At 36.6% G+C, this 12,264-nt stretch overlaps 1 protein-coding gene across 14 annotated transcripts; it reads right to left on the reverse strand.

The window, feature by feature from the left end:
* LOC107613875 lies at positions 3,263-8,658 on the reverse strand. 14 transcript variants are annotated; one of them, XR_002352373.1, is made up of 8 exons: positions 8,394-8,658; positions 7,033-8,280; positions 6,720-6,842; positions 5,724-5,983; positions 5,372-5,434; positions 4,333-4,555; positions 3,665-3,851; positions 3,263-3,583 (listed from the first exon to the last, which is right to left on the reverse strand). XR_002352373.1 is itself a non-coding variant. In XM_021109325.1 (6 exons), the coding sequence occupies exons 1-5, from the start codon at positions 7,111-7,113 to the stop codon at positions 5,393-5,395; spliced, it is 426 nt and encodes a 141-aa protein (XP_020964984.1). In that variant the 5' UTR covers positions 7,114-7,137; the 3' UTR covers positions 3,877-4,555; positions 5,372-5,392. The 14 variants fall into 14 exon arrangements, 5 of the variants coding, with proteins under 5 accessions (XP_020964984.1, XP_020964986.1, XP_020964985.1 ...); XR_002352376.1 differs by having other exon boundaries at positions 3,286-3,516; positions 3,665-3,718; XR_002352375.1 differs by having other exon boundaries at positions 3,286-3,516; positions 3,665-3,721.

Genomic DNA, 12,264 nt, shown 5'->3' on the forward strand with positions numbered 1-12,264 from the left:
AAGCGGAGAGAGAGAAGGGGAGAGGAGATAAAGAGGAAAATGAGTGAGAGAGAAGGGAGAGAGAGAGAGGGGGAAGGAAGGGGGAGAGAGAGGGAGAGGGGAGAGAAATAGGGGGGAAAAGAAGAGAGAGAAGGGGAGAGAGAATAGAGAGAGGAGAGAGAGAGAGGAGGGGGAGAGAGAAAAGGAGAGGACAAAGAGGAGGAGAAAGAGAGAGAGAAAGAGAGAGAGAGAGAGAGGGGGGGTAGGGAGAGAAGGGAAAAAGAGAGATAGGAGGAGAGAGAGAAAGGGGAGAAAGAGGAGAGAGAGAGAGAGATGAGAAAGAAAGGAGGGAGAGAGAAAGAGAGAGGAAGGGGGAGAGAAAGAAAGAGAGAGAGAGAGAGGGAGGAGAGAGAGAGAGAGAGGGAGGGGAGAGAGAGAAAGAGTATGTAATTTGGTTTTGAAATTAGGTTTTGATTTTAATTTGGTTTTGGTTTTGGTTAACCGGTTAAAAACTGTTTTTTTTTAATTTGGTTTTGGTTAACCAATTCTAAAAAATATGGATATGGTTTTTAAAATTGTTTTATTAAACTGGTTAACCACAATGTGATTATAGTTTTTTAACCAGTTAACCACATTTTGGTTTTTTTATGAACACCCCTAGCCAGAGTGTATAAATGGTGTGCACGCGTGACTCATTAAATACAAATTTTAATGTTAATTTTAAAATTTTTAACCCGAAATTAGACCAACGGAATGAAATAGTTGAACCGGACCCAAGTGGGCCCAAGCCTATAAACCTAACCTGCACTAAAGCATTTCATTCGGCCTTCTTCCCTATTTCTTTCTTCATTTCACGTTGCAAAGAGAGAAGGAGAGCTCATGGAACCCTAACTCTCACCTCCAAAATTCAATTGCCCATAATTTTCAATTGGGAGCTCTGATCGCCGCATCGTTTGCGGTCACACGTTCATCTCGTCGAGCTCTTCATTTCTATCTGAAGCAAGTGGTAAGAAACTTTGCTTTCATGCCCAGCTCTTCCCTTCCATTCAGATTTCATTTTTGGGTTAATGAGTTTTGAGAATTTGCTGTTTTGATGATATTAGGTGTATTCTAGTGGTGAAAAATCATTGTGCTTTGTCCCAATCATATGTGAGAAAAGAAAGAACCTTCAAACCCTTGTGCCCTTGATAGAGAAGCCAAGAGGTAGGTTCGGAATTTCACAAAAATTATAGTCTTTCTTCGTTGCAAGTATAGTCTAAACCCGCACTTAGCACTCAATCAAAGTTTAAATTTAAAGATTGTCACAATCCAAAACAAATCAATAACCGGGAGTTCAAAATTCTGGGTCGTCTCCCTCGGACTATGCAATTAAGACGTCACACTCTTGGTTGTGAAGTAAGAGGGTTTCTTTAATCAAGGAGCAAAAAATTAAAAGAACCAAGAAATAAAAGAACTAAGAAATGATCAAAAAAAATTAATGCAATTAAAAAAGAAACAAGGTCAAAACTTAGTGAAAATGCTATAAATGCATAAAAGAGCCTTGACTTGGGAATGAGAATTAAGGAATCCTATCATCGTCATAACCACAACTATGGCAACTATGATGAGTTAATCTTATTTCGTCAACCCCTAACATTGAGGAGTAAGTCAAGCAAGCATAATTGACCTTAATCCATAAGTCCTAGCTAACTTACTAATTACTTAGTAAAAAGCTAGCGTTAATGGAAATAAGAATCAACTAACAACCTAAGAATTACTACTAATGTCAGACATTATGACTCTAATATCCTAAGAACTCATTTCCCGAGTCAAGGCGTGAAAAATCTACTCAAAATTACCAAGTGACATTTTCACAAAAACTTGGTGGGCGTAAAAGCAAAACTAGAAATTGTAAAGGAAAATGAAACTATAACCAAACTATTCACAAAATCAACAATATAAACTTAATCAAGCAAGTATAAATCATAAAATATGAAATTCATCAACCAAAACCTCAAGAAATCAAAATTGCATATATTAACAAAGTAACTTGAACAAGAGAAAATTATAGCAAGGGTAAAAAGGGAATTAAAGAGTACTTACAATGAGATAAGCAAAATCTAAGATCAAAACTTAAACTATAAAATGCTACAATGAAAATTAAATAAACCCTGAGAGATTTCCTAAACTACACTACTCCTACTCCTAATGTGTTTTCTACCTAAAGTGAGTTCTCCAAGTGACTCCTTTGATATGGAATGAAGTCCCCTTCATATAGCACTCCAAAATGGCTTTAGCACTTCCAAAATTGGGCTAAGAAGCCTCCAAATTCGCGAGCCACGTGACATTTTAATGAAGTCACACGCTGAGACTTGTGTGTATGCATAGAAGATTGTGCGTACGCACACTTGACTGTGTGCTTCCTTTGTTTTCTTCATAAAATCACCCATTTTGCATGCTTTCTTCCACTTCTGCCTAGCCATTCTTGCCTACTTGACCTAAAATCACTTAACAAAACATATAACGGCATCGAATGGAATAAAAGTAAAATTAAAATGATCAATTTAAGCATAAAAATGCATGTTTTCACATTTAGGTTCAAATCAAAGAGAAATCACAAAAGTATGCTATTTTTGTGATTAAGTGTGAGTTTATATAATGAAATCCATCCAATTCAAGCAAAAAATTATCATCAAATATGGACTCATCAGCCCTATTTAAAAATATGAACCCTATGTTAATTTTAGTGATATTGTGTGGAATTCAATTGAATTATGTGTTTTGGAGACAAATTGGTGTTATTAGAAGCTTGACATCACTACAAGAAAACCAGGATTTTGCTACGCTTTTAAAGCGTAGCGAAAAGTTGAAAAAAGCGTAGCGATAGCTTTTCGCTACGCTTTTTGAGCGACCGGCACGCTTTTGAAAGGGTCACAACTGCTAGCGTGCCGGTTGCTCTATCGCCACGCTTTTGGTGACCTATGGCCACGCTTTTTCTGTCGCCACGCTTTTATCTATTGTCACGCTTTTAAGCGTGGCTGTATGTGAAAGATATCGGTACGCTTTTAAAGCGTGCCAATAGCTGGAGATACGGCTACGCTTTTAAAGCGTGTCAACAGCAAGAGATATGGCTACGCTTTTAAAGCGTGCCAGTAACAAGAGCTATGGCTACGCTTTTAAAGCGTAGCTGTTGATAACTGTTGTACAATATGTCTACGTTTTTAAAGCGTAGCCATAACTTTGTTCAGGTTCTATTGTTCTTTTTCTAATCTTTATAATAAAATCTTATAAAATTCATAGATAATTGTAAAATTTATACAATGACCATTAATTTTAAATCAACTAATCCAATCATTACAACAACTATTACATTATCTACTTGCTTTACATATTATTACATAAGAGAAAATTTTAGAATCAATAGGAAGTTACAAAAGAGACCACTAGTTTTTACTGAAACAATAAAACACTACTAGTACCCAAGCTAACGAAGATTCTAAGCAAGCTACCATCCTAGAATTACATATTACTAATCCGGGAGCCATCATTTCAATCCACCTGGATCATATACCACATGCAATGCCATGCAGCTCTTGAGAAAACATGAGCCATCATTTCAATCTACCTGAAGAAAATAGATAATCTTCCGTCAAGTCTAGGAAAGTAAAGAGAAAGCCAATTGAATTGCTTATTACCGAAACTTTACCTGGTACAAGGAGGAGCAGTGCTGCTCAAATCACAACCTCCAATTTTGTATGTCCTTCTTGCAAGCACAACAACCAAAAGTATATAAGAACATGATTGTGAGTATATGCATCTTCAAAAGCTTTTCGTTAAGCTATGCTTTTCTTCTATTTAATTTTCTCTATTTACAACATTGATTCAGTTGAAAACTGCACATAAAAAATAAAAAAAGAATAAAAAAAGAAGTGAAATAAAGTAAGAAAATTAAAAAGAACCTCTGAGTAATTATTTATCAAACAACTAATATACTATTGGATATATGACTCCACAGTCTGCAGTTTACCATTACCAATAATGTCAAACAAATAAATAATGCACACCTATATCAACTAGGGCACAAACTTGGAAATGTGTGTTTAACCTGAAAGCAGCAAATTGTTCGTAGCTCCCACCCCCACCAGATAAACTCCTTTTTAATCATCAATCAAAAGCATGGATATAAACACTAGAATAGTTATGTATAACTTATTTCAATTAACTCTAGAATTCGTTCATATCTTCTCACTTACTGCACTCAAGAGTAGTTCTCTCTCCACAAATCATATCTTAGGGAGAATAATACACAAATGTATGAAGCTGCCAACACTTATTTTAATTTTAAATTTAAGAAAATGAAAGACATGTACTTACAGTGAGAACTGGACCAATTGTCAAGTCCTCTAGCTTTTTTCTCTCAGCAATACCTTTTAATTTGGATACCAAGGAAGTCGAAGCCCAGTTCTAAGCACAGTAAGTAACTGAAAAATCTCCAGAGCTGGTTGTGAAATCTCCACAGCATAACCTTTCAGAAAGTTGAGGATCAAGTGCTGGTTGTGAAATCTCCAGCCCTTCACTTTTAATGATAGATATATAACTGAAAAATCAATTGAGAATCATTAAGATTTTGTAACATTATAGGAGTGCCCATTTAAAAAAAATAAAACAGAAGTAATCTCCACCAATTTTGTTTTTAATTAAACAATCTAAGAGCATCAAACTATATTTTTTCTAATTTTCAGAAATCAGAGATGGTATTCAACATTCTTATCTGGGTGGAACTCTTAAACTCCAAGGTCCTCATCTTAAAGGAAAATGTCCTCATCCTAAAACAAAAATCTGGGTGTAAGGAAACATAATACACATCTAAGACAATAAATAACAATTCCTAAAATAGAATCCACAAATTAGGTGGCTAAATTTTCTAAACTGCATTCACTAGGCCTTGTGTAATACACAAATGTATGAAGCTGCCAACACTTATTTTAATTTTGAATTTAAGAAAATGAAAGACATGTACTTACAGTGAGAACTGGACCAATTGTCAAGTCCTCTAGCTTTTTTCTCTCAGCAAGACCTTTTAATTTGGATACCAAGGAAGTCGAAGCCCAGTTCTAAGCACAGTAAGTAACTGAAAAATCTCCAGAGCTGGTTGTGAAATCTCCACAGCAAGACCTTTCAGAAAGTTGAGGATCAAGTGCTGGTTGTGAAATCTCCAGCCCTTCACTTTAATGATAGATATATAAATGAAAAATCATTTGAGAATTATTAAAATTTTGTAACATTATAGGAGTGTCCATTTTAAAAAAAATAAAACAGAAGTAATTTCCACCAATTTTGTTTTTAATTAAACAATCTAAGAGCATCAAACTATATTTTTTCTCATTTTCAGAAATCAGAGATGGTATTCAACATTCTTATCTGGGTGGAACTCTTAAACTCCAAGGTCCTCATCCCAAAGGAAAATGTCCTCATCCTAAAATAAAAATCTGGGTGTAAGGAAACATAATACACATCTAAGACAATAAATAACAATTCCTAAAATAGAATCCACAAATTAGGTGGCTAAAATTTCTAAACTGCATTCACTAGGCCTTGTGGACCTTTTCCACATATGCCTGCAACGAAAAGCACAGGAATTGTAAGACAATCTAGAAAGGCTAATTGTAAGCAATTACTCATTTTTCATCAATTCTGAGACAACCCAACTTTGACAAGAGAGAATATCTAAAAGCACAATAGCAGATGTAGATTAAGAAACTAACACAAAGAAAAACACCACGGCTTGAACCATGTCCTCCCAGAAGGTTCCTCCATTTGAGGGAAGAGAAAGAAAAACTCGTGTTCTTGCATAAGAGCACAGCACCATTGTTGCTCAGCTTCGCCAGCCTCAGAACTCTCGGGAAATCCTAAAATTATATATATATATATATGAATGCAATGCAAACAGTTTATAAAGGATAATAATAAGTAGAAGAAAAACACAAACGAGGGTATGAACAGCACTGGAGATGGCAGATGAACCCTGAAAATAGAAGACGATGAACTTTGTCAAACATCAACTTTTAAAGGCCCCTGTTTTGAAGGGATAATATAAGATATTGAATTTGCTAATGTTAATATATGATTGGATAACTGTTACACCCTTTTATATTATTAGTGTACCAAAATCCAAAAAGCAAAAGTAAATATCTCCTAAAAAATATCAGGTTAGGAATTTGATAATCCATGGGACAAGTAAAACCTCATCTTGACTATATTAAACAATAATGCGCTTTGATAAAACATAAAAGCTATTCAGGCCTCTTAGTTAGCCATTGTTGTCCTTTTTATGACATGATTAAGGGTTTCTGGTACTATATGTCAAAATCCATCATTTTCATGTATTAACTTTATGGCTTGCTTCTCAGTATTGATAGCAAATGGCTTAACTAATTGAACATAAAACACAAACAAATGGATTCCAACATATTCAATTTACACTGGGACGGTGGATTTCAACACTAAAACACTGGAAAGTTTTAGCAAGAGGCTGTTGAGAAATTATTTTTTGTCCTGCCTTGTTTTTATCTGACTAATGATTTTCATGCCTACAAACACGAAATGGAGAACTATATTTGCAATGGCCAGAAAGAAATTAAAAAGAAAACTGTGCTCCCTAGAATACAATTGTGTCTTCAATGTGCATGTCTTATTATTATCTACCTGAATGTGTATATTCAGAAAATTACGAGTAATTCATTAATGAAAAAAATACATACTGAAAACTTTGACAAAGTAGCTTGAGCAGCCACGTCTACAGCTTTGTTCTGATCAAAAAATTGGGAGGAAGAAAGAGATTTAGCATTTGAGAACTTCTTTCTTGCTTCGTCAAATTCTTGAATCTGATAAAGGACAGGCACCAAAACAGAATATGAATCAACATGACATAAATCCATCAAAGAAGAAGCTTAGATACATATTTTACAGATGAAGCTATAGTTAAAGAAGTCAGCTGAGACAATAGTTAAATAAAGTCAACACATATTTGGATATATAACAACGCGATTTGCAGATTGGATCTTAATTAATTACCTGCATTGCGTTAACAATAAGGCCTGAGAGAATGAAAAGAGTGCCTGCAGGAAGAATAAAAACTGCTGCTAGGAACGCCATGTCCTTTTTTTTTTCTCAACCTACCTCCAAATGCAATACACATTTAAACAACCTCTATTCCATCAAGTCACATACCACTCGCTACACTAATTTCATAACAGGGCAGTCAACCAAAACCATCATACATAGCACGAAATGTTGCTTTAATTTCATAACAGGGCAATCAACCAAAACCAAAACCAAACACCTTGCATTCGACTCAACATCTTATTCAATGTGACTTTCTTCTAGGTCTGTTTTACTTCAACAATATTATTTAACATTATTTTTTAACTAATAGAACTGATAATGAATACATTACCAGCAGGGACGAAGGCGGAGGGACGAAGGTGGAGGGACGAAGGGATTAAACATTATTAACAAAGGAACAAATAGTATTAAGAGTAAGAGAAAAAAATTTACATAAATTAAGTCCATGAAAATTTCTTCCCCCTGTTTTAATCTGCACACATACATAATCTCCAAACTGCTATCAGATTTATATCTTCATATTCATGTTAACTATAGAAATACAAAGGCTCACCCTCTCGAAATTATATTTGAGGTCCCCAAAAACCTAGCAAGCATCGAATAACAGCTAAAATACATCGAATAACTGCTAAAATTATCACGCATTTTCAACATACCCAATTTCCAGTGCGGTGCATTCTTCATAAATTAAAGTTAAAACTAGCAAGCATGAATCAGAAATTGCTAGTCTCAACCAATAGAATTCTCTTCGTTTCACATTTTCTCACCAATATTACACACTAAATTATCAACCAATTCAGGAAAAAAATCACGAACACAAACTACAAAATAGATAAATAAATGAAGGGATAAATAACAAAAATCAGTTACCTTCTCTTTTCTTCTTCGTCTTTTTTGAGCTTGTGATGGTTCGCAACGACACTGGGACTGCGCGATTTAGGAGGAAGAGGAGAGGGCGACGAAGTGCTTCTGCTTCTGTGCCTTGTGCGGCGCCTCGGCGGTGACCGCGTTCTGCTTCTGCAGCGCCTGTGGCTAAGGGAATTTCACAGAAAAATTGCTCTTTTTCCCAAACCCAATTATGAACTCGAAGTTCTGAAACGTTCCGAACCTGAACCTGTTCCCAACAGATTCCGAATTAAGAACCCGCAAATCGTTCAAATCCCACTTCTGCTTCAACGAGATTGCCTTCAATACATCCTGATTTCAACGAATCAGGTAATTAAAAGTAAAAAATAAATGAACAGAAAGGGGGGGAGGGAGTGAGAGGGGGTAAGGTGAAATAGGAAAAGAAATAAAAGAAGAGGACTTACAAAGAAGCAAGAAGCAGGAAGGGAGCGGCGCGGAAGGGGTTAGGGGGTTAGGGTTTTGCAGCGACGTAAGGGAGCAGCGGCAAAGGGGAGCATCCACGGCGAGTGAGGGCGAGGCACAATGAAGGAGGAGGAGTTAGGGCAGTGAGTGTCTCATCGCGTTGGGACTTTTGATGGAGGAGTTAGGGCAGAGCACGAACAAGAAGGGGTTAGGGGCTTAGGGCAGCGCACAATGAACCTCTTTCTCTAAGTGAACTGAGTCTTTAAACGAAGAAGCGGTTTTTTAATTTATCCCCACCTTTTTTTTTCCAAGGGAACTTTTGGCCACGCTTTTAAAGCGTGCCAAAAGGCTTCTAGGAAACGGCTACGCTTTTCGAACGCCGCAATAACAAAACTCTGGTGCTACGCTTTAAAAGCGTGGCGGTTTCTCTCTACGGCTACACTTTTTAAGTGTGGCAAATAAAAGCGTGGCCAAATCTCGCATCAATTGCCACTCTCATAAAAGCGTGGCCATTGACACCTTTCGCCACGCTTTTGAAGCGTAGCAAAAAAAACGTGGCCAAATCTTTATTTTATCGCTACCCTCATAAAAGCGTGGCCATAGACCACTTTTGGCTACGCTTTTAAAGCGTAGCAAAAAAAAGCGTGGCCATAGGCCTTTTTTCTTGTAGTGCATTGAACTTTGGATGCTGGAAATCTAATTGGTGTGGACTTAGAGAAGTGAAAGCTTGTGGAAGGAGGGCACTTTTTAGGCGTTCCAAGATTAGGGAGAAATCAGATAAGGTATAGTTTTGGTTTCTCGTAGTTAATGTTTAATGTCACGTGAAAACTTAGGCTAGAAGACTATAAGATAAGAATGAATTGAATGAAATATGTATATGGTATATGATTTATGTATGAAGAGTGGATGAGTTGGTATGTGTTAAATTATGATTTTGATGAGTATATGAGCCTGTATGTATTGGATTATGATGTTGATGAGTATAAAATAATAATAATTGTTAATGTGTTAAAGGTTGATGGTGAGTCTGAGAAATTGAATTGAATGGATTGGATGAATTATATAGGTTGGCATTTTGTGGTATGAAAGGGTAGTGTATGAACATGTTTAGGAACATGGGAGTTGTTTTGGTTGTGAAAGTGTGGTTTGGAAATGAGAATTTAGAAAACTAGGAATTTTGTGAAAATTGGTAAAAGTTTATTTTTGACCAATTTCGACAGGCCATAACTTGATTTCCGAATTTCCAAATTTTGTAAAACTAGTTTTGAATAAAAATTTGGTCCGTAAAGTTTACAACATTTGAAAAACCGACTAAAAATGATTTTAACGAAAAAGCTATGCACATTCGAAGTTAGATGTGTAAAAATTGATTTCTACAGACTTAGCAGTTTTCTGAAAAATGCAGGGCATGCGTACGCAGACACATGGCTGCATACACGAGAATTTTCTCTGCTTTATACACTTGTGTACGCATGAGGTGGATGCGTACGCGAATTTATCAAATTTTACTACCATATATACACATGAGGCATGCGTACACATGAAAGGGCAAGTTTTGAACGTGTGCGTATGGGGCAATGCGTATGCATACACGAGCCACCTTTCTATTTTGAGTACTCGCGTGCAGGAGTTTGTCAAAAATACACCCGTGCATACGTAGGGGGTGGCATGCATACGCATGACTACACTATTTTGAAAAAGTTGCATTTTCGAGTTTTAAACTTGTTCTCTAACTTTCCAAACCTCTTTAACACATGTTTTGAGTCCGTTAGCGAAATTCTAAGCTTTAGAACAAGGGTGAATAGGTTAAATGAGTTAAAGGAATATTGAGAAGATTTTGCGAAGTGATAATTGAGTAATAAGATGTCGGTAAAGTTGAATGAGAAGTAATTGATAAAGATAATGATAATAAAATGAAATGCGATTGAAATAAGATATGATTGATGATGAGGTTGGCTATGAGAAAGAAGAATATTGAGAACTAAGTTCAAATATGAAATTTTGACTGAACATGAGAGAATTGTTGAATGAGATACCTGGACAGTAGTAGCAGTATTGGTTCGTTCCACTTGTTCCAGGTCAGTGATTGAGGCGCCTAGGTAGTAGCAATAGTAGTGGTTTATTCCACTTGCTCTGAATTGAGTTCGTAAATACCCGCCTAGATAGTACGCAGCAGTAGTAGTTCAATCCACTTGCTCTGGGTTAAGCGGGTAGTAGCAAAGGGTTGTGGGCGAGTCCCACTTGCTCTGCGATGCGGTGTTTCTGTCCATGGTTAGCTATTAGGACATGTCGGATGTAAGACCCAAAACTTTTGAAAAGCCCTATTTTGATCTAATTTCAAATCATATATTTATTTACAATTTTAATTTCAGAAATTATATTATTGAAAATAATTGAAGGCAGTTTTGATTAATTGAATTTGAAATAAATTAAGATTTTTATCCAAACTCTATAATTATGGATTATTTTTCTATTTACAATTTAAAATTTTAAAAATTTGAAAATAATGAGGTTTGGCTATCTAAATTAGAATTATACAAATACTTTAAGTCAAGTATAAAGAAAATTAATTATATTACCATGTATTTTCAATTAGAGTAATTGATTGAGAATCAATTAGTATTTTAATACAACAAATTATGTTTTAAAGTAATTTTTAGAAATTTAATTTAGATTTCAAATTAATACTCTATGCCCCAATTTTATTAAAATTACCCTATTCAAATTAAACCCAACATTTCCAAATAAAAACCCTAATTTTTGACCTAACCCTAACTCTAGCTACCCAACCCCTACACACTCACACAACACAACACTCTCTCTCACACACACACTCCCCAACCCAAACCCTAGCCCCACACCCACAGTTAGAGAAGAAAGAAAGAAAGAAAGAAAGAAAGAAAGAAAGAAAGAAAGAAAGGGAAGAGAGGAAAGGGAAGAGAGGAAAGGGGAGCCGCGGGAAAGGAAAGAAAGGGAAGAGAGGAGAGGAAGCCATGCCGCCGTCCCTGTGCCATCATCATCGTGCGTCGTCGTCGCCAAGCTGCTTGCTACCACCGCCGCTGGCACTAACGCAGAACAGAGAGAAAAGAGCGTGTGCGAGAGAGGTGAAGAAGTCACTGCCTTGTGTCCGCCGTCGTCTTCGCGGGGCTCATGTTGCTACTGTCGCCTTCGCCGTGAAGCTCGTTGCCGTCGCTGCTGTACCCGCACTGTCGTCATCCTCGTTGTGGAATAAGATTTCGAGCCTGATTGATTGTGGATATTCCTGATATTGTTGATAAGTCGCTTGCGCCTGGTAAGGACGGTTGGTTAATCCCGCTTGTTGAGGTCGCAGCGCCGGCGTAAGGACGGTAGGTTAATCCCATTTACATGTAGATGTGAGGTCAGAGGCAGAGTATCTCGCTCACATCCTTTCGGATCACAAGAGTGTGCTCGACACTATATCCGTGGGTAGTGTGTCTAGCACTATATCCGTGGGGGATCCCATTTATATTCGTGACCGAAAGGCGACATTCCCATGGAAATGTGTCGGGTTAGTAATTGAACCGACAATGTGATATCATAGCTAGTAGGACAGATATTCATCATATGTATCTATGTGACATTGTTTGGGTGTGCATATTGTAATTGGTTTGCCTATGTGAATACTTATGTTAACTGCTAATTGTTATACTTGTTGTAATTGCTCTTGATTGTCCTTGAACTATATTAATTGTGATTATGTTTGATTAATTGATTTGTGATGAATTAGTTGATGATCGAGTTGTTTGGGCCGGGGGCCGTGTTTGATTTTGGATGGGCCTAAGGCCGTGGATGGTATGTTTGAGGTCTTGTTTTGTATAAAATATCTAATTGGTTTAGCATAAACTTAATGAA

Source organism: Arachis ipaensis, chromosome B08 (assembly GCF_000816755.2).
Source record: "Arachis ipaensis cultivar K30076 chromosome B08, Araip1.1, whole genome shotgun sequence".
Lineage (NCBI taxonomy): Eukaryota > Viridiplantae > Streptophyta > Magnoliopsida > Fabales > Fabaceae > Arachis > Arachis ipaensis.

Bases quoted from the DNA above. Each gene is read 5' to 3' on its own strand.
- LOC107613875 (XM_021109323.1), bottom strand. From the start codon at position 7,113: ATGGCGTTCCTAGCAGCAGTTTTTATTCTTCCTGCAGGCACTCTTTTC. The intron at 6,843-7,032 runs GTAATTAATTAA...GTCCTTTATCAG, and splicing joins TTATTGTTAACGCAATGCAG to ATTCAAGAATTTGACGAAGC. The intron at 5,868-5,947 runs GTTTGTGTTTTT...ATATAATTTTAG, and splicing joins CCAGTGCTGTTCATACCCTC to GATTTCCCGAGAGTTCTGAG.